Source organism: Trichoplusia ni, chromosome 26 (genome assembly GCF_003590095.1).
Source record: "Trichoplusia ni isolate ovarian cell line Hi5 chromosome 26, tn1, whole genome shotgun sequence".
NCBI lineage: Eukaryota > Metazoa > Arthropoda > Insecta > Lepidoptera > Noctuidae > Trichoplusia > Trichoplusia ni.
In genome coordinates this window covers 3,626,110-3,649,623 of record NC_039503.1, presented here as the reverse complement: position 1 = coordinate 3,649,623, position 23,514 = coordinate 3,626,110, and the positions used below count along the sequence as shown (strand labels likewise).

The window sequence follows — 23,514 nt, the reverse complement described above, 5'->3', positions numbered from 1 at the left end:
ATACAAAATTTCATAAAAATCGGTCGAACCGTTTCGGAGGAGTACGGTAACTAACATCGTGACACGGGAATTTTATATATTAGATATAAAGCTGAAGAGTTTGTTTGTTTGAACTCAGGAATTACTGGTTCAAATTGAAAAATTCTTTCTATGTTGAATAGACCATTCATCGAGGAAGGTTATATATAATGGCTATATACCATCACGCTGCGACTAATAGGAGCGAAGATACAATGGAAAATATCGAAATAACAGGAAAAATCATTCATCTTCGAGGGATTCCATTCAAAAATTCCTAACTTATATCTTCTAACCACACGGACGAAGTCGCGGGCAACACCTAGTGTCTAATATACCTAAATTTTCAGTATTAAAGTTATTTACTAAGTCCGAAACGAATGCCAGATAGCAATAACGTTATTAGCTCGTATAAGGAAAATCACTACCAGTTTGTATTTATTTAGACGCGCGAGTTAATTACGACATACATATCTTTCGTTACGCCATCTGCGTAACCTTGTTCGCATATAACTTTTGTTTTGATAGGACAAATTCATCCTCTGTAGCTAAAGATTTCAATTCTCTAGCTATCGTAGTTGCATAATTATAGTTTGGTGATAGACTGACAGCCGGTTTATAAATAAATAATAAATAAATGCGGACAACATCACATACATTGTTCTGAACCCAAAGTAAGTTGCTAAAGCACTTGTGTTATGGAATTCAGATACAACGAAGGTACCACAAACACCCAGACCCGAGACGATGTAGAAATGTGATTTTTTACATTGACCTGATCGGGGATCGAAACCGGGACCTCAGAGCTAGCGACACTTGGAAACCGGTACGTTCGCCACTCGACCACGGCGGTCGTCGAAAGTCAGTATAAATAGTGTAATTTAACATATTTTGTATACGGTACAATAAAAAAATATTTTGTTATTTTCCGAGGTAGTTGTGTTTTTATTTTCTTTATCTCGACTACCCCACAAAAAATATATAGATATATTAAGAGTTAATTTGCTTAAGGAAACTAGAAACTTTTTATGACATACTAACCAATGCTTGATTGCAGCGGTTTTTTATGGTTTTCTAATAAAAAAAACTTAGTCAATATAAGGTATAAGTAATTCATAACCTTACAAGTTTAGATTCCTAAACCAGGTTGTATAGATCTAAAGTTACTTCATTTATAGCCAATCTATGCTTAATATTATAAATCTGAATAGTTTATTTCTTTGGACGCGGTTAACGATACGAACGGATGAACTGACACGATTTGAAAAATAATTGGTGAGAGTGACATTTTATTTCCATTTCTGATAACCCATTTATTGAGAAAGGCTGTAGGATCTATACTAATACCCTATTCTTAATAAGACACAAAAACTTAGAGAAGTTACGACCACTCCAAAATCTCTAATTATCAATCCCATTTTCAAAATTCCTTACACCTTCATAATCATGCGAACGAGTCGCGGTCAACAGCTAGTCATTTATATAATTATTGACAACAAAGAAAAGATGTCTCGACAACCTTGTTCGCAACCAGTTTTTGACATGACGTAACATAAGTGTGTCCCCAGTACTTACTTGATCGGCCAGCCGTGTGATAGCAGTCGCAACAAAGATGTCTGACTAAACAGACATGTTTTTATAATTATCTTTAAATAAAAACAAATAAAATTTGAAGTTTGAAAAGACAAGTGCTAAAGTATTTTTTCGTGCTGTGATTTTTAAGGTACGTCACTATGTCCTTAATTTGAATTGTACATAGACACTGGTTTTTTTTGTGAATGTTTTTTTTTATCTATGCGCTGAGGTCAAAGTTTGCGACTTAAGACAAGTGATTTTGTATGTTAGGGGGTAATCTCATTTTTAAATCGATTTTGGAAATTCTTTTACTTATAGAAAGTCATGTTATTTGTGAATATCATATATTTTGATATTAACCTTCAAAATACCGCTTAACTAATTTAAAATATTTAATTAATTTTTTTATTAATTTTTTTTTCAATGTTTTAAATTGTTCTCGTGCTTAGCTGTTTGTGAATTTGATTGTTGTTTTAAAAACACGTTTTGTTGCTCAAAATTGATCGTTAAAGTTGTTTTCATGACAGAAAGGTTATATTTATAACTAGCTATTGCCCGTGGCTTTGCTGGTGCATTATTATTATTTCGAGTAGCTTATATTAACGCTTAGATAGAAAAGAACTCATGCTATGACATAGCAGTGATAACAGAAGCAATGAATGTTTTTTTCTTCAAGGAATCAATGTATAATTAAATGTGCTTTTGAAATAAACTATTCAGTTTAAATTTGTTATTATTCACTATTCAGGCAAAGATATAGATACATGCTGAGGTTTTATGTTGGTTTATTAAAGACTAGTTGTTGCCCGCGGGCTCCCCCATTTCAAATCAAAACTGATCCCACGGGAAAATAGAGTCGGTTGAAAAACTATCGTATATATTTATCCAGGTTATATACTACCTGTGCACCAGGTTTCGTCTAAATTCGTTCAGTAGTTTTTACGTGCAAGAGCAACAAACATACATACTTACAAACTTTTTAAAATATAATCAGTGCCGGCGTTAGGGGGGGGGGGGAGCGTGATGGGGCGATGGCCCAGGGCGACAAATTCTGGGGGCGCCAAGGTCTGAAGTTGGAGTCTCTTGCCTCTCCTGGCGCAAACCCTCAAAACGTAATGCTAAAGGAAAGATGAAATTCTTAATATAATTTTACTTGGGATCAGCAAAAAACTAACACTTGATATTGCTTCCCTCAAGTGGGCGCCACAATATTTTCGCCCGGGGTGTCAGTGGCCCTTACGCCGGCACTGAATATAAGTAATCATAGAGTAAGAGCCCGTGGACTCCAGACCTACGTTATTTTATAAAAGCTCAAAGTTTGACAGCGGATGGTCTCAACATTGATAAGATTGATAACAATGCAAATGGTCTATTATGGAGTCTGGGGTCCACGGGCTCTTAGACCATTAGATACTAACCATGCCAGCGACTTCGTTCGCGTTGAAAAGTGACATTAGCAGTGTTTTTTTTATTATCTCTTATAAACTTGTCAAACGTGATTTTCTAAATAACCATAAACCTTTTTATTTATGAACGGATTCACATAAAAACAGCCACTAAATGTTATTTGAATCTTACATACAATACATTATAGAAAACCGCAATTGGATAATACGTGATGAGTTCATGAATAAATCGTCGTCGCGCTGAAAGGCACAGACAATAAATCAAAATACAAAAATAATATTTTATGTACCTATTAAAAAAGACAATGTACCTACACCGTACACATCTAACTTTTCTACAATTTTATTAGTTACTAGCTGTTGCCCGCGACTTCGTCCACGTGGTTAGAAGATATAAGTTATGATTTATATCTACCCTGTTTTTTCCACATTTTCCATTGTATCTTCGCTTCTATTAGTCGCAGCGTGATGATTTATAGCCTAAAGCCTTCTTCGATAAATGGTCTATTCAAGACAAAAAGATTTTTTCAATTTGGACCAGTAGTTCATGAGATAAGCGCGTTCAAACAAACAAACTCTTCAGCTTTATATATTAGTATAGAGTGTAGATTAAAATAGACAATGTACCTACATATTATGTGACTTTCAACGATTTTATTATTGAAATATATTTTTTACTGTTTCATTATTAATACCGTAATTTTAGGTTTATTGCAACTAATAAAGATAAAAATATGTTTTGGAATTAATTTAGGAGGATAAATTGGCAAAATTTATAAACACTGGTATTATAAAAACATGAACTCTTATAATTGGATCTACATTATTAAATGATATAACGGTTTACTCACGCGTATTTATCGGGATAGCCCGACTAGTTTCGGACCCAACCGGAGTCCTTAATCATGAGCTGACGCGGCGGGGTCGTAAGAAATACGCCTGATTAATAGTAATAGTAATCATATTTAATAATGAACTTTTTCACGATGGTTACTATAAAAATATTGGATTTACATATTTATTTTTAAAACAATTTATTATTAGAAAAATGATGACCAAAACAAAAATGTTGTCATGCTAGTCTTCAGCCGATTTCGGAAAGAGATTATCACGATGTATTCCTTCACCATTTGTCAGTGGTGCCTTAAAATATTTAAGAAAGCACATAATATATCATCATCCGCCTAGCCTTTTCCCAACTATGTTGAGGTCGGCTTTCAGTCTAACAGGATTCAGCTAAGTACCACTGTTTTACAAGGAGCGACTGCCTATCTGACCTCCTCAACCCAGTTACCTGGGCAACACGTTACTTCTTGGTTAGACTGGTTGTCAGACTTTTTCAAGCTTCTTACTACCTGTAACGACTATCAAAGATGTAGGAATAACAACCGGGACCCACAATTTAACGTGCCTTCCGAAACACGGAGGAACTCTATACTAGCGTAGCTTAACCTGTGATAGTGTGCTTAGCTTAGCCACGAGCGAATGAAACAGTCGCGCTGAAGAACGAATGGAGAGGCCTATGTCCAGCAGTGGACAGCTATAGGCTGAGATGAAGATGATGTTGATGATGATGAAATTAGTTACCTACTCTGAAATCGTTAAGGAAATTCCATAACTGCTATAAAATAAACGAAGAAAAAATAAAAATATAAAATACTAGCTGTTGCCCGCGACTTCGTCCCCGTGGGTAGAAGATATAAGTTATGATTTATACCTGCCCTGTTTTTTTTCACATTTTCCATTGTATCTTAGCTCCTATTAGTCGCAGCGTGATGGTTTATAGCCTAAAGCCTTCCTCGATGAGTAGTCTATTCAACACAAAAATAATTTTTCAATTTGGACCAGTAGTTCTTGAGATTAGCGCGTTCAAACAAACAAACTCTTAAGCTTTGTATATTAGCATATATTGACATCAGCTGATAAAAATTTAACGTCTTCTCGTAAAATCGTTGACATATAAAACATATTTAAAAAGAATTGAAAATCATTCAGGCGTTTGTCGGACATTCTAATACAATCGTTTAGGCGTGGAGAGGTGACAAACATACACACACATACTCATCGCGAGTAAGATACACGCGTAGGACAAGCATTTGTGTGATCCACGAATGCTTGTCCTGAGTCTGGGACCCGATTCTGCTATTTACAATGGCCGACGAATGAATGGCATTTGAATTTAATTTGACATTATTCCTATTCTCTTAAGCATTTTACCAACACAAAAATTGGAACATAATTGTATTGACCTTGAGTTAAGCGTCCCACACTGAATTTCCGATTATCGTGTAGAAAAATGCTTGGAAAATTGTCATTTTAAGCCAAATTCCATTCATTCATCGGCCATTTTTAATAGCAGAATTGGGGATTGGATGTCTAGCTGTCAGTGTCTAGGTGACTTCAATGTTTGTGAAAAACTCCGCGACACAAGGATTAAAACCCTGAATACGGGAGTCGTTTTAATATGAAACAAAAAATGAAAAACTGCGCGAAAATTTAAGAATACTTAACCACCATATTAAGTACCTAATCCTGACTGTTGCTACTCGACGACAATCATTTGTTGGATCCGTCTCCGATCCCAATTATATACACCGTGATTTTTTTGTCGTCTTACAAAAGCAGCCCAGTTCATGTATCCAATGACTAGAACACGTTCATGATAAAAAAATAGGTATTTATGAGATTTGAATAAACTTAAAATGCAATTTTTATTCAATATTATGATGCAATTTGTAGTTTTTTAGAAACAAATCACTGTTGCGAGCGCGGTCCGAGCCTTGTAACAATGGTGAGGGGCGCGGGCGGCGGCGTTTTTATTATTTTTAAGAGTATATTTCAGATTTCTCTTGTTTAATTTTTCTTCGTATTGATTATTTTAGTTGATGATAAAAAAAAAATCGCGCCTATGGGTATTTTACGTTGGATACATGAACTGGGCTGCTTTTGTAAGACGACTAAAAAATCACGGTGTATAGGCACCGGGAACGGTACCTACGTATTCACGGTTGTGAAACCGCAGGGCACAGCTGCTTTGTTATAAATTCGATTAGCCATACAAAATGAGTTTAAGGTGGATATAATTAAGGTCTCGATAGGTAAAATTCAAATGACATTGAAATCCAAAACCTGATTTTTAATAATAACATATAACCTTGAGATGGTTAATTTTAGCACAGATGAAAAAGGTACGGTCATTGATAAAGTATAAAAAAAATGAGATGAAATTTACGCAGAGGTGTTGTGGCCATAAATTTGTTGGTGGGTAACAGGGGTGACAAATAAATTTGTGTTTTTTTTTACAGATTTTTTTTTTGCTTTTTTTATGATTCCCCTTGCCTCTGTATCGAAAGTCCGGCTTGCACTTGACCGGTTTTTTATACTGTATTTTTTTTCTATTAAACTGCATTTTTTTGCAATATTTTAACAAATGTTTTTAACTAATAGATAAATGCCTTTAGCAATAAAAAGGTCACTACACTAGACAATATCAAAAATAGTGTACCTTGTATTTGAATTGATACACAAATCTGTCGGCTAATTGATTTTTTATTATCATACTAATTAATTCAACAATTAAATTCGTAACCGACTTTATATTTATAATTTGGTATTCCCCTTAAAATTGATACTGATTTTGTAATCATATTTGAATTTAATGATAAGGTTTTCCTTATCATCATCATCCTAGTCTTTTCCCAACTATGTTGAGGTCGGCTTCCAGTCCAACCGGTTTCAGCTAAGTACCAGTGTTTTACAAGGAGCGACTGCCTATCTGACCTCCTCAACCCAGTTATCTGGGCAACACGATACCCCTTGGTTAGACTGACTGTCAGACTTTTTCAAGCTTCTGACTACCTGCAACAACCCTCAAAGATGTCTCCAGCCGGGACCAACAATTTAACGTGCCTTCCGAAACACGGAAAAACCTGTTATTGAGGAAAAATACGTACCCAATGTTTTTTTAATCTGTCTGACGGACTAAAAATATTACATATTTATCATTTTTTAGGGCCCTGGTAACAGACAGACAACCTTAGAATAGGGATGATGACTGGGTATAAAAAAGAAAAAATCTAATCAGTCCCTCAGTTAGATAATTGAAAAGAATTAGAAACGTATTTTTTCCTTTTTCAGAAAAACAGAATTGACAAAGATTCTGCTTTAAAGTTAAGGAGAGGGGGCTTGTGACGTAACGATATGGTAAAATTTATACTCAATCGTGACGTCACGCGTAAGTTTCATTCACTGTAATTTGGTCAATTTATGTAAGCGGAACAAATTAAAAAATACGTATCCATTATTATACAAAAAACTACAAGACGGACACTGCAAAAAAAATTGTCATCATCCCTATTAGAGTTCCACTTAAACCATCCACAAAAATAACCTCAAAAACAGCTCTAAAATTAAAATACAACATTTTATTCTACAGAACCATGCGTCTTCTTGTCATCAGTGCTGTGCTGGCGCTGAGCGCGGCCCAAACTACTATAGACCCCTCAATTTTGATCAACATCTTCGGAACCCCGCCAACAACTCAAACTACAGCAACGCACAAGAAACTCGAAGATGTAAGTACATAACTGACATTAATATTAAACAAAATAAGCCATCAAATCCCTACTTCCCTACTAATATTATAAATGCGAATGTAACTCTGTCTGTTTGTCTATCTGCCAGTCTGTCTGTTACGCTTTCACGTCTAAACCACTGAACAGATTTTTATGAAATTTGGTACAGAGATAGAATTGACCTTGAGAAAGAACATAGGATAGTTTTTATATCGGACTTTTGAAGAGTTCTCTTGGAATCTCAATATAACCGACCTCGACGCGGGCGTAGCCGCGGGCAAAGCTAGTATAATAATAATTCTTTTTATAATTGACAACTTTTGCACAACGCCATCTATGATCAGATCAAGTGATGTTTCAAGCCCCCCACAACACACTTTATTGCTTGATAATTATGCTTTTTTCTTTGCTTTTTAATGATGTGATAAAATGAAAAATACGCACTCAATATTTTTTTGAAATCTGTCTGACGGACCAAACAGACTTCTATTATTAAAATTCCCTATTGTAAATAGCGAAATTATGGCTTAGACGATTTGTATGTCTATGAAACAAAATGAAGTTTTGAAACACTTTTTTTATACTTAACTTTATGTGAATCTTATAAATTTAAGTACTCGTTGTCCCAGCAAACGTTGATTTGCCATACGAATGAGTTGTCCTTTTCCATAAACTACCCAATAAGCACACAAAATTTCGTGAAAATCAGTCGAGCCATGTTGTAAGAGTCCAAAACTAGGAACACCGTGACACGATCTTGTTTTTATTTATTAATAAAATGACTCCTGCATTAAAGACTTTAATCCTAGGCGAGTTTTGACGTACATTCAAGTCACATGCACAAAGACACCCAGACTCAGGACAAGCATTCGTGGATCACACAAACGCTTGTCCTACGCGGAGATTGGCGTGGTCACCTCAACCACTCGGCTATCCGTGCAGTCGGTTTTATATTAGAAGATCTTACCGGCCGTTAGTAGTTGTATAAATAACTACTAGATATGTATAGTTAACAAGCAAATGAATTGAAATATGTATATCTATCTATACTTCTATATACTAATATATAAAGCTGAAGAGTTTGTTTGTTTGTTTGAACGCGATAATCTTAGGAAATACTGGTTCGAATTGAAAGATTCTTTTTGTGTTGAATAGACCATTTATCAAGGAAGGCTATAGGCTTTATAACATCATGCTGCGACTAATAGGAGCGAAGATACAATGGAAAATGTGGAAAAAACGGGGAAAATTCTAACCACGTGGACGAAGTCGCGGGCAACAGCTAGTGTGGTTATGTTTTCAAATGCATCGGAATGATTAATGTTTGGCCAACCGTCAGTCACTCCAAACCGGTTGTGTCTTCACAAGGCTAGACACATTTTCCTCTTTGATTTAGCAGAAATATGTTACTTAAACATACCTATATGTAAAACTAGCTGCAGCCCGCGTGCTCACTCGCAAAAAATCAAAAATGATCCCATGGGAACACAAAATCGGGATAAAAACTAGCCAATGTGTAAATCCTGGTTATAAACTATCTGTGTATCAAGTTTCGTCTAAATCCGTTCAGTGGTTTTGCGTGAAAGGGGAACAAGGTGGTCGAGTGGCGTTCGCACCGGTTTCAAGGTGTCGCTAGCTCTGAGGTCCCGGGTTCGATCCCCGGTCGGGTCAATGTAAAAATTCACATTTCTACATCGTCTAAGGTCTGGGTGTTTGTGGTACCTTCGTTGTATCTGAATTCCATAACACAAGTGCTTTAGCAACTTACTTTGGGTTCAGAACGATGTATGTGATGTTGTCGGCATATTAAAAAAAAATACATACAACCTCTCGCGTTTATAATATTAGTAGGATTTCATGATCGCTTATGAAATTTATGATTGTTTGTCGTTTTTTATAACCTACCAACTGTTAAAATGGACATTATAGAAACAATAAATATTCACTCAATAGTGGAGAGATAGGTAGATTGCATATTTTTTTATTTTTCTACATAAACATACGTAATAACATTGGAGTTTCTATATGTATTTGAACCGTTTTTTACTATACGCAAATACACCAAAATAACATTATTTTAAATAGTGGTTTCTTAGGTTTACGCGAATGTTAGACATTGAAATGAAACTACTTTTACGGATTTTATCGCGGTTTAATTTTAGATTTTAGTTCCCGACGTTTCGACACCTTTGCAGGTATCATGGTCACAGGCAGACTGTCTTTCTGTTTGTTCCGGCTAATCTCTGAAGTGACTTCATCTTTACTTTACAGATTGCCGATGTGATAAGGATTATATCAGAAATAATTAAAAATGACATTAGTTTAATTCTACTGATAGAGCGGTGTACCTAATAGGGTATTTGTCAAAATTGTTTAGCCCATATTTTGAGGAGCTCGTGACTAAGCTATAACCGCATAAGTGATACGATCACAGGTTAAGCTATGCTTGACGCGGTTGGTCTGTAGATGGGTGACCATCTTTGTCATAACGAGTTCCTCCGTGTTTCGGAAGGCACGTTAAATTGTGGGTCCCGGCTGTTATTCCTACATCTTTGACAGTCGTTACAGGTAGTCAGAAGCTTGAAAAAGTCTGACAGCCAGTCTAACCAAGGGGTATCGTGTTGCCCAGGTAACTAGGTTGAGGAGGTCAGATAGGCAGTCGCTCCTTGTAAAACACTGGTACTTAGCTGAATCCGGTTGGACTGATAGCCGACCACAACATAGTTGGGAAAAGGCTAGGCCAATGATGTTTAGTCCATATTTTCAAGCAAGCAGAGCAAAAACTGAAATGACGTCATTAGCCAGTACGCTTTTTACTAGTAAGTGATGTTTTTCAATACATAACTTAAGTGCTTTTTATCTTTTTTACCTTTTAATGATGTGAATAATACCTAGCTATTCATTTTTTTTTTTTGACATCTGTCTGTCGGTCTATACATTTATATTAGGTAAGAACAAGTTTCACCACCGCCACATAAGTTCCCGTTAAATTACTCGTCTGAATTTTTGTATAAATAATGTATTTTTTTTTTAATTCATCTGCTAGATGGCGGCTAATCAGTGAAGCGCTTAGTCAAATACCCTATTTCTTCAATGGACCTTCAAAAGGGGTGCTTTAAATTCGCTACAAGCAATAGATGTCAACTTGTGAACCCATCCATTCCAACTTTCTACCATATTGCAGTTGTAATAAAGACTCTTGTTCGACAAATCGCTTGACTAGTCCCCCAATTCGTCGTCGCGTCAGTTGCCCGACTTCTGTCAATAGATGGCGCTGTACATGCCCTTCTGAATCGCGCTATGGTTGTGTTACACGGACTTACCTACACGGCGCGCTGGGTCCCTGTACATTATGATCATAGATTTGTCGTATAGTGCAATAGAAATTTTTGAAAGAATCTCGTTGTCGAGATTTTGAGAAACTTGTAAAACATTGTAGGGTTAGGTAGGGCCTATGATACATTGCTGGTGATCATATGTCACTTTAGATACCTGGGCCCAAATTCTGCAATAAACGACCGATGAATGAATGAAATTTGACTTAAAATTACAATATTCGTGTTATCTTAAACATTTTTCTACACAGTAATTGGAAATTCAGTGCGGGACGGTATACTCAAGGTCAATACAATTAAGTTCCAATTAGGGTATTGGCAAAATGTTTAAGAAAATAAGAATAATTTCAAATTTAATCCAATTGCCATTCATTCATCGGCCATTGTAATATAGCAGAATCGGGGCCCTGAGCTGTACGGCTAAACAATGTATTGCACCTTGCACGATTCTTGTCCCATCGTCTAAATGGGCCTTAATACATGATGCAATTCTGATTGTGACTCATCTTAATAATAAATAAATACAAAATTTAATTCCATTTTTATGTGTTGAAAGGCAGGTGCTTTAGTTTTCCATAGCTTTAAAGGAAACCATCCCATTTAACATTATTAATACCAATAGCCCTTATTATTTATTCACATTACAATTTGCAATAGTTTTGTAGTTACCTTGGGTCATCCATGTTTGTTCTTTAATAGAGCAGGGGTGGATGGCCCCTGGTAGATACCCCATCATATTTTAGATTAAAGTTCTCAACAAGGCCTCTACATGTTGGACCTATGTAACCGTGCAAGCCTTTAAAAAGGACCGGGTCTCTTCCCATGAAGTGATCCCGTGACCGAAAAGAGATACAAATAAATACAAATACAAAATTCTTTATTGTGGTACATAGGTAAGCAAATAGTTGTTACATGTTTTCAAGATAGTACACGGCTACGACCCGCCATAATGGCATACAATAATTTTAAGTACAATAATATGTGGTATTTTATAACATTACCAGCATAACCAAGTAGAATATTAAAATAATAACAATTCAGAATGCAGCACTTAGAATTAATGGACATTTTTGACATGTCAAAGCAACAATTAAAATAATTAATATGACAAATTGTAAAGACACAAATTATAAAAGACTAGAAAGAGATACCTTTAGTTTGTAGTTAGCCCAGATGAACCTACCGAGTCGGTAGGTTCGATTTAATTAACCCATGTATGGGTCGGTAGTACCGACCAATACATGGGTTCATTAAAATTAAGACATCTAGTCCCATTCTTTGATTTATTTCAACCAAGTTAAAGCCGACCAACCCATATATGGGATGTAATTTTTCAGCTTTTCCGAGGGAAACTTTACTTTTTTATTTGTTTTCCTGAAATTCTGGAGCCATAACTAAGAATATAAAAAAAAAATGCAGCCGTCCAAGACAAAAATAGTTTCAGGCTTATCTGGGTTAAGTGACATTAAAGAGATATATAAATTCGTATAACCAACCAGCTGTTGCCCGCAACTTCGTCCACGTGGTTAGAAGATCTTGAACCGTTTTCGCAGCGCACGCGACGGAAGCCCTCAAAGATAAATAATTTTCCCCGCTTTTCCACATTTTCCATTGTATCTTCGCTCCTATTAGTCGCAGCGTTATGTTATATAGCCTATAGCCTTCCTTGATAAATGGTCTATTCAACACATAATATTTTTCCTATCCGAACCAGTAGTTCCTGAGATTAGAGCGTGCAAACAAACAAACCCTTCAGCCAACTTATATCTTCTAACCACGCGGACGAAGTCGCGGGCAACAGCTAGTAATAATATATAACTTATGTTACAACAATCGTTATTTAGATCTAGTTTAGAATAATAGGGTATGTCTTACGCTTATATTTGGACATAAGCTGTCAGTCTGTTGAGTCCAACTGTCATCCTTAATTAGCTGGTAATAAGGACTAATACATCGTTGGACTATTCCGAAAATTAGACGTCATATCAGTCGCCTTTCTCCCGTCAACAGATGGCGCTGTATATGTTTGTCTGAATCGCGCTATGGTTGTGTTACGAGCACTCACCTACACAACGCGCTGTATATGAGAGACTAATATGGACCTACTGAGACATTAGTCGATTTTTTGAAAGAATCTCGCTTTCGAGATTTTGTTATACTTTTATAACGTGTAGGTCTGGGCTAAGGGCAAGTTAGGGCAAGGCTATGACACCCAGTAAATTAAGCAAATACAGTAAATATTTGTCAAACTCTTTATGACTAATTCTGAACGGCCGTGCTACATCATTCACGTTTTTGTGTCGGTGTATGGCAATGCGTTGCGATCCTTGATACAAATTGAAAATGAACCATCATCATCATTCTAGCTTTTTCCAACTATTTTGGTGTCGCCTTCCTGTCTAACCGGATTTAGCTAAGTACTAGAGTTTTACAAGGAGCGACTGCCTATCTGACCTCCTCAACCCCGTTACCCGACCAAGACTATACCCCTTAGTTAGACTGGTTGTCAGACTTTCTAGCTTCTATTTTTTTTTTTTGACATCTGTCTGTCGCACTATACATTTATATTATGATAGTAAGAGCAAGTTACACCACCGCCACATAAGTTCCCGTTTAATTACTCGTCGGAATTTTCATAATAAGAATGTAATTTTTTTTTAATTCATCTGCCAGATGGCGGCTAATCTGTGAAGCGCTTAGTCAAATACCCTATTTCTTCAATGGACCTTTAAAAGGGGCTCTTTAAATGTCAACTTGTAAACCTATCCATTCCAACTTTAGCCCTGATTGCAGTCGTAATAAAGACCCTTGCTCGACAAATCGCTTGACTAGCCCCCAAATTCGTCGTTGCGCCAGTTGCCCGACTTCCGTCAATAGATGGCGCTGTACATGCCCTTCTGAATCGCGCTATGGTTGTGTTACACGGACTTACCTACACGGCGCGCTGGATCCCTGTACATTATGATCATAGATTTGTTATATAGTACAATAGAAATTTTTGAAAGAATCTCGTTGTCGAGATTTTGAGAAACTTGTAAAACATTGTAGGGTTATGTAGGGCCATCAATGGCACGTGATACATTGCTGGTTATCATATGTCACTTTAGATACCTGGGCCCAAATTCTGCAATAAACAACGACCGATGAATGAATGAAATTTGACTTAAAATTACAATATTCGTGTTATCCTAAACATTTTTCTACACAGTAATTTGAAATTCAGTGCGGGACGGTATACTCAAGGTCAATACAATTAAGTTCCAATTAGGGTATTGGCAAAATGTTTAAGAAAATAAGAATAATTTCAAATTTAATCCAATTGCCATTCATTCATCGGCCATTGTATTATAGCAGAATCGGGACCCTGAGCTGTACGGCTAAACAATGTATTGCACCTTGCACGATTCTTGTCCCATCGTCTAAATGGGCCTTAATACATGAGGCAATTCTGATTGTGACTCATCTTAATAATAAATAAATACAAAATTTAATTCCATTTTTATGTGTTAAAAGGCAGGTGCTTTAGTTTTCCATAGCTTTAAAGGAAACCATCCCATTTAACATTATTAATACCAATAGCCCTTATTATTTATTCACATTACAATTTGCAATAGTTTTGTAGTTACCTTGGGTCGTCCATGTTTGTTCTTTAATAGAGCAGGGGTGGATGGCCCCTGGTAGATACCCCATCATATTTTAGATTAAAGTTCTCAACAAGGCCTCTGCATGTTGGACCTGTGTCCCCGTGCAAGCCTTTAAAAAGGACCGGGTCTCTTCACATGAAGTGATCCCGTGACCGAAAAGAGATACAAATAAATACAAATACAAAATTCTTTATTGTGGTACATAGGTAAGCAAATAGTTGTTACATGTTTTCAAGATAGTACACGGCTACGACCCGCCATAATGGCATACAATAATTTTAAGTACAATAATATGTGGTATTTTATAACATTACCAGCATAACCAAGTAGAATATTAAAATAATAACGATTCAGAATGCAGCACTTACAATTAATGGACATTTTTACATGTCAAAGCAACAATTAAAATAATTAATATGACAAATTGTAAAGACTCGAATTATAAAAGACTAGAAAGAGATACCTTTAGTTTGTAGTTAAGTGATATTAAAGAGGTAACACAAAGATCTACTAACCGACCGATCTATAAATTCGTATAACCAACCAGCTGTTGCCCGCGACTTCGTCCGCGTGGTTAGAAGATCTTGAACCGTTTTCGCAGCGCACGCGACGGAAGCACTCAAAGATATATAATTTTCCCCGCTTTTCCACATTTTCCATTGTATCGTCGCTCCTATTAGTCGCAGCGTAATGTTATATAGCTTATAGCCTTCTTTGATAATGGTCTATTCAACACATAATATTTTTCCTATCCGAACCAGTAGTTCCTGAGATTAGAGCGTGCAAACAAATAAACTCTTCAGCCAACTTATGTATATCTTCTAACCACGCGGACGAAGTCGCGGGCAACAGCTAGTAATAATATATAACTTATGTTACTAAAATCGTTATTTAGATCTAGTTTAGAATAATAGGGTATGTCTTACGCTTATATTTGGATTACGGTTAGATTTGTCTTAATAGCCCGAGTGTTCTTAGGTAGGTGAAATATAAAAAAAAAACAATATAGCAGCTGTTTGAAGCCATAATGCGAGGAAATAAAAATAAATCTACCAGGCATATTAAGTGGGGTATCAAAATGAAGGACTTTAAACCCTGATTCTAAGTATGTACATAACTTGCATTTTTAATATTAAATGGAACGATAAATAAATAATAATAAAAAATTGCTAAATCAACCACATGACATAAACTCATTTGAGGAATTAATCCGGTTAAGTAATCTTTCTTAACTAAAAATACATAAATAAAATAATAATTTAAAAAACAAAAATCCCGCCTGCATGGATAACTACAATTAAAAATCAACGGAAAAGACTGAAACAAGATAAAATTCAAAACAGAATTGCAGTCGGAGGCATGAAATTAAGTGCTTCTTATATGATAAATTATTATCTCTTTGCGCATGCCTCCGACTGCAATTCTGTTTTGAATTTTATCTTGTTTCAGTCTTTTCCGTTGATTTTTAATTGTAGTTATCCATGCAGGCGGGTTTTTTGTTTTTTAAATTATTGACTAATTCTGAACCGCCGTGATACGTCATTCACGTTTTTGTGTCGGTGTATGGCAACGCGTTGCGATCCTTGATACAAATTGAAAATGAACCATCATCATCATTCTAGCTTTTTCCAACTATTTTGGTGTCGCCTTCCTGTCTAACCGGATTTAGCTAAGTACTGGAGTTTTACAAGGAGCGACTGCCTATCTGACCTCCTCAACCCCGTTACCCGACCAAGACTATACCCCTTAGTTAGACTGGTTATCAGACTTTCTAGCTTCTGACTACCTGTAACGACTGCCAAAGACATATGAATAGCAGCCGGGACCCACAATTTAACGTGCCTTCCGAAACACGGGGGAACTCGTTATGACAAAGATGGTCACCCATCTACGGACCAACCGCGTCAAGAGCAGCTTAAGCTACTCCTGACACGGTTGGTTTACCTGTGATCGATCTATTTATGCAGTATAGATATATCAAGTCCTTGTTCACAGATTACAGTGAAACCAACGGACGCGACGACTACCTTTCACGACAAGGATGGTCAGAGCTGTCAGTGTGTGCCATACTACTTGTGTGACTCGAACAACGTAGGTGTGGACGTCAATAATGCCTCGGTCACCGGCTGGGGCGAACTTGACATCAGGTAAGATCCGAAAATAAGGTTTTATTTACCTGCTTCCATTTCTTCCAATCTTATCTGGAGTGAACTGTATCATGGAAAGAGGACCTCAATTCTGCTATTTACAATGGCCGATGAATGAATGCTATTCGTATTATTGTAAGGTTTTTTCTGCATAATTATTGGAAAATCAGTACATTACGGAACAATGCATGGTCAATAGAATGAATTTACAATACGTTGGCAAAATGCGTAAGAGAATAGTTTTTATTTAGTATGAAATTTAATCCAACAGCCATTCATTCATCGGCCATTGTAAATAGCAGAATCGGGGCCCTAGCTCATGTTACATTTCACTCCAGAGCAGATTGGAAGAAGTGACAAATGGTAGTTCAATGGGTGACCGACCTTTCGCAAGTAATTTGTGCGGAATCCTCAGAGCAGCGAATCAGACTCAGTCTGGACCGTTGCTTTCACAATCATTCAAGTCACATGCACAAAGACACCCAGACTCAGGACAAGTCTTTGTGGATCACATCAATGCTTGTAGACAACACACACTCAATTCTCTTTTCTCTTTTCAGGTTTGGTGAAGAGAACCCTCGTGAATGTCAAGAGAGCGTGGAGGTCTGCTGTACAGTGCCCAAAGACCCACAGTTTGTGTCCAAACCCACGCCTGACCCCACGAAAATCAGGGGCTGTGGGTACCGCAACCCTGAGGGCCTGAGTGTCAGGGTTACTGGAGATGTAAATATATATTATCTTTAATATCATCAGCCTATATCTGTCCCACAAGTATATACGGCGAACGAAAATTGATCACCACAATTGCGAGTCCCACGTTGGGCGCCATTACTGAAGCTGTAATTTATGTCAGCTTTCCTCTGCCCGACTGCATGCCTCTTATCCCAAAAACTAACCAAAACTCAACACATATGTGGTGGAAGTCATAACCATACCTATTGGACTACAACACTACGCTTCAAGGCCCCACAGTGGGCGCCAATACCATTTTTTATTTATTTTTCTCCTGTTCTTCTTTTAGGGTAACGAAGCTCAGTTCGGTGAGTTCCCCTGGGTGGTGGCTTTGCTGGACGCCTGGAACTCGTCGTACGCTGGTGTCGGGGTCCTTATCAATCCTGAGGTAGTGATGACGGGAGCTCATATCGCTTCCAAGTAAGTTGACCGAGTTTTTTAGAATTCCCGCTTTAAGTAATTTAATCCTTCTGTCGCGGAGTTCTACAAACATTTAAGTCACATGTGAAAAGACACCTAGACTCAGGAAAAGCTGAAATAAATGTATTAAATGATGAATGTTGACGACTCGTTCGACTCGCGACCCTTCCGCGTATAATTTGTTATATTTGTACGCCTTCATGGCAAAACATAGCGCTCCTTATGTATCTTTAACACCAGCATTAAATGTACCTATGTTTAACAAATAAATATTCTTGATTCTTGATTCTTGATTCTCATATAAGACTCCGGTTGGGTCCGAAACTAGTCGGCCAATCCCCATAAATACAAGTGAGTAAACCGTTGCAACATTTAATAATGAATCATTCTCACTATAGTTACTATCAAAATGATTAGTATGCATTCAGGCATCACACAAACGCTGGCACTACGCGGGGATTGGGCTCGCGACACGTAGCGCATAGTGGGTTTCGGGTGGTGATCTCAACTACTCGACTATCCATGCAGTCATTACAAACCTTCTACCTTTAATTTTTCAGATTTATTGGTGGTAATCTGAAGATCAGAGCTGGTGAGTGGGACACACAAACAGACAAGGAGATCTACCCGTTCCAGGCGAGAGACGTCAAAGATATTGTTATACATGAATGTGAGTATACAGTATGGATAAAATAACCTGTGCGATAAAAAACAAAATCTCATAATACCGATAACCCGTCAGATAGGTTTCCAAAAAATATTGTGAGGCGTTTTTCATGTTATTACGATATTAAAAAGGAAGGAAGCTAAAAAGCACGTAATTATGGTAGTGGATACTAAAACATCACTTGCTAGTAAAATGCCTACTGGCTAGTGACGTCACACGAGATTTGAAATCATTGTATCCCTTATTCTTTTTTGTTTACGTAATAAAACAAACTACCACGTATCCAATATTTTTTGGAAATCTTTTTGACAAACTAAAAAGACAATGGCAATCCCGATAAAAACACTTAAATAAACCATTTTTTTTAACGGCTCCTGCACCAAGGTATTTAATCCTTGTGTCGCGGAGGGTTTCACAAACATACAAGTCACATGCACAAAGACACCCAGACTCAGAACAAGCATTTGTGGATCACACAAATACTTGTTTCAAGCGGGGATCGAAACCGCGACATGATGCTCACAATGGTTTTGGCGTGGTGACCACAGCCACTCGGCTATTCGTCCATTTGTTGTGTCTGGGTGTAATTTATCTATATTATGTGTGTATTTAGAACTATATAAGTATGTTTATCAGTTGTCTAGTACTCATAACACAAGCTCTGCTTAATTTGAGACTAGATAGCGTTGTGTGAATGTTGTACAATATTATATTATACTAGCTATTGCCCGCGACTTCGTCCCCGTGGATAGAAGATATAAATTATGCTTTATACCTGCCCTGTTTTTTTCACATTTTCCATTGTATTTTCGCTCCTATTAGTCGCAGCGTGATGGTTTATAGCCTAAAGCCTTTTTCAATTTGGACCAGTAGTTTCCGAGATTAGCGCGTTCAAACAAACAAACAAACTCTTCAGCTTTATATATCAGTATAGATTATATATTATTATTATATTAAAAATTGCTTTCTGATTTTCAGCATTCATGCCTAAAAGCCTCAAAAACAATATAGCACTGCTACGTCTTGCCTCGCCAGTTGATATTACGGAACATATAAACGTCATCTGCATGCCAGAACAAGATGAAGTATTTGACAGTCACAAGAACTGCGTCGCCAACGGCTGGGGAAAGAACGTCTTCGGTGAGTGCGATAAGAATATGGTTTAAGGGGAAGAGGGATAGAGAGAAAGGATTTGAATGGATCGGTTTGGTTAATAGATACATTTTAATGTTTTAATTATTAACGTAAAAAGACGGGAGTTGTAAGTTCGAAGGGTTTTCTGTAGCAAATTAGGTTCTCAAAAGATTGAGCGATTTCAATTATGTGTCCATTCCCTAGGCATATCAAAAACAAAAGAGACACGAGAGATCTAGCGTTGAAAAGCAGGCGATGCGTATTTTAACATACAAAAAAAAAATGATATTTATTTTCAACCCTTTTGAAAAAGAATGTTTCTATTTTCTATGTTACCTCGGAACATTGGACTAGATAAACCGATTTGTTTTGTTCTTCTTTCATTTAACGTGAAATAGCTGTCTTTTAGTCCGATAAAACTTTGGCTGAGTAATTTTTATTTGAACGCGGTCATTTCCTTGTGAAAAAATATTGTTGTACAATGTAAGTGGGATAAGGGCAGGAATGATGATGATAAATATTTTCTTTATTGAATCCAGGATTTATATGGCGTGCAATAAAGAATATTCCAAAGAATACTAACAATGTATTTGCTTCCACAGGCTTAAAAGGACGATATGCTGTGATTCTGAAGAAGGTGGAACAAGACATGGTGCCGCACACGCGCTGCAACAACTTGCTGAAGAGAACCCGCCTCGGAACCAACTTCAAGCTTCATAATAGCTTCGTCTGCGCCGGCGGAGAAGAGGGAAAAGATACATGCCAGGTATGACAAGCTTCTGTGGAAATAACGGCTGAGGCTTGCCGGGGCAAGGATTGTCTAAAAGGGTTACCGTGGCCCCGGTAGGGGACGGGGGGGGCGGTCCGTCCCGGGCGCCACAATCAGGTTTTTCAGAAAAGGCGGCACAAAAATCTTTCGATGTTCCGCGCGTGAACGAAACATTATACAGACAGGTGTAACTTTACTTCGTGACAAAATAGACGAACTTTTTTTTATATGCCTTCTTTGGGCGCAAGGTGTGAATCCCGCCCCGGGCGACGGTGACCCCAGCTACGCCACTGGGTAAAAGAAGGAACATGGGTGGGTTTAGTCAGTAGAAGTCTGACACTCTCTTCCGCTCAACCCAAAGCGGGAGGAGTTATTTGATGATTTCTCATGCGGCAACAAAAATGTATGTTATGTAAAAATGTCAAATGAATAAAAAAGCTTCACTTCAGCCTGTTGCTCTACTGGTTAGTGACTGCTACATCGGAGGCCGTGAGTTCGATATCGACCCGGGATAAATGCTTGTGTAATGAGCACTATCATTCATACTGTGACTGGGTGCCATTTATCTAAAATATATAAGTAAGTCTATTAGTCGTCTAGTACTCATAATACAAGCCTTCCTTAGTTTAAGACTTAATAGCATTGTGTGAAAGTTGTACATATCATTATTATTCTTCCAGGGCGACGGTGGCGCCCCTCTGGCGTGCCCCACTGGCGGCAACAGATACAAGCTGACCGGACTCGTCTCGTGGGGCATCGGCTGCGGGCAGAAGGACGTGCCGGCTGTCTACACCAACGTACCCAAGTTCCGTTACTGGGTGGACGATAAAATGGCCGAATGGGGTTTAGAAGCGACATCCTATAGGATCTCCAAGTAAAATAGGAACTTACAGCCCTCATTTTAAAGGTTATATTACAACCAGCGCTTGCTAGTAACAAAAATGAAAGCAGAAGTCTTTGATTCAAATAAAATTAGGCTGTTAAGTAGCAGTTTTCTAAATGTCAAATTACATTGGACAGCACCCAGTTTCGCCCTTCACCGCTTCCTAAGTGGGTTTGCTGTGAGAGAAGAAACGAAAAAAAGCATCGTTTAAGTTGAAAGACAGTTGCAAGACAGTGTTGCTAGTTTTGTTGCCAGCTAGCGCTGGTTTTTTAAGAGTAACTGCATAATTATGAGTTTATCTTAATACCTTTTTATACCTCCACAAAACATTTAAAAAACTAAGTTTTTGACTATTAAACTAAAGGTTTTTTATATGACTAAGTTTTATTACCAAACTGTAGGTATCTTATAACCCGTGATAGCTAGACAGTTCAATTTCTGTGCCTAATATGACAACAAATAAAAATCAAAGTTAAGCAACGCTGGTAAGGTTATTTTTTTGTAGGCGACCTTTTTTTAGAAATTTATTTTTTTAGCCTATTTAAGTATACGGGACCCGCAGTATCGCTTCTCCGAATCTCACTTGACAGTTTGAGTGAAAATAAATGTGAAAAATAAAACAATTATTTATTGTGCCAACACCCACAGAACATTGTATTTTTTATATTATTAATGTAAGGCGATATGTTTGTTAAATACTTTAAAAAATGCTCAAATATAATTAAAGTACTCTATAATTATTACATGTATAAAAAGTCAACAAAGTTTTGTAATTGATACGAATTAAATAAGATTTTTATAAACATTCGTTTGAGTTTCTAAATCCTTAAATAGGAATTTAATAAGAGTTTTTTTCTGTTATTTCTTACAAAATGACATGTTGTCATTATTGTAAATGACAAATTGGCTATCAATTTTTTACCCTCCATATAAGCTCCATATACATTATACTTACTATTCTGTCTTTTACGCGTCGTAGTTAAAGATAAGTTTTTAAAACAACAACATCTGTTTAGGTACTAAAAAAAAATATAGAATAAAAATCCCACCTTTTTAAATGTCACTCCATTCAAGTTACTCCGTTCCAGCCGTTTTTATAGTTGTAATATGCATTGTTATCGGGTTTCAAGCTACCCTGAAAATTTCAGCCTGCTAGCTTATTGGGAAGTGCCTCAAAATTGATTTGCAATAATCCAACCGGGACGACAAACAAGAAAAGTGAGTGTACTATAAATATAAATACCTGGCAAAAGGGAAAAAATCGTGGTTTACCTTTTTTCTAAACACGAATCCAATTTAGCCATTTTTATCGAGACGAATTATATTATAAAAAACAACATTTTAAATATATTGTTAGTGAATAGGAACGCAACCAGAATATATTTTTTTTCTTTTTTTTGTCTATGGTCTGAACGTTGTTGTTGTCTCTGCTTTTGTTAACTTCTTGTTGCCGCGCTTTCTAACAGTGTAATAAAACTTCCATTAATAGTTTAAATACGTTTTAATTATTTACCACAACTACGATTAATATTCCTTCATATATTAATCTTTTAATATTCAACAAAATAACATTTAATAACATATATATAATATAACCTGTATGTTTTTCTGTTTGCATTACAAAGGAGTCTTAATTGTTAATTGATTAAAATGTCCGGGAATATTTCGCCTTAAAGCATCATTCAATTAATTCAGCCTACCACGGCCCACTGTTGGACATCCTACTACTATTATAAAGGCGAAAGTTTGTAAGTATGGATGTATGGATGTTTGTTACTCTTTCACGTAAAAACTACTGAATGGATTTGAATGAAACTTTACCACAATATAGCTTATACATCAGAATAACACATAGGCTACAATTTTTGAGGTTTCTAATGTGAGGTCGTAAAAAAACACATTTTTTGCGCTTACATTGCAAACGCTGACTGAATCCTACAAGATAGATAGAAGGCAGGTATAAATTATAACTTATATCTTCTAATCACGCGGACGAAGTCGCGGGCAACAGCTAGTTATGCATAAAAATATTTTGACTGCACGGATAGCTCAGAGGTTGAGGTCGCCAAGACAAACCCATTAAGCGCGACGTGTCGCGGGTTCGATCCCCGCGTAGGATAAGCATTTGCGTGATCCACGAATGCTTGTCCTGAGTCTGGGTGTCTTTGTGCATGTGACTTGAATGTTTGTGACGCCCCCCGCGATACAAG

General features: G+C 36.9%; 1 protein-coding gene across 1 annotated transcript; it reads left to right on the top strand.

Moving 5' to 3' along the window:
• The first annotated feature begins 1,203 nt into the window (after window positions 1–1,203).
• Window positions 1,204–21,678, top strand: LOC113505603 (phenoloxidase-activating factor 2-like). Its single transcript, XM_026888388.1, has 9 exons — window positions 1,204–1,741; window positions 7,435–7,573; window positions 16,548–16,699; window positions 17,260–17,422; window positions 17,721–17,851; window positions 18,412–18,521; window positions 19,497–19,658; window positions 20,255–20,418; window positions 21,102–21,678. The coding sequence occupies exons 2-9, from the start codon at window positions 7,439–7,441 to the stop codon at window positions 21,297–21,299; spliced, it is 1,215 nt and encodes a 404-aa protein (XP_026744189.1). The 5' UTR covers window positions 1,204–1,741; window positions 7,435–7,438; the 3' UTR covers window positions 21,300–21,678.
• Window positions 21,679–23,514: the final 1,836 nt, after the last annotated feature.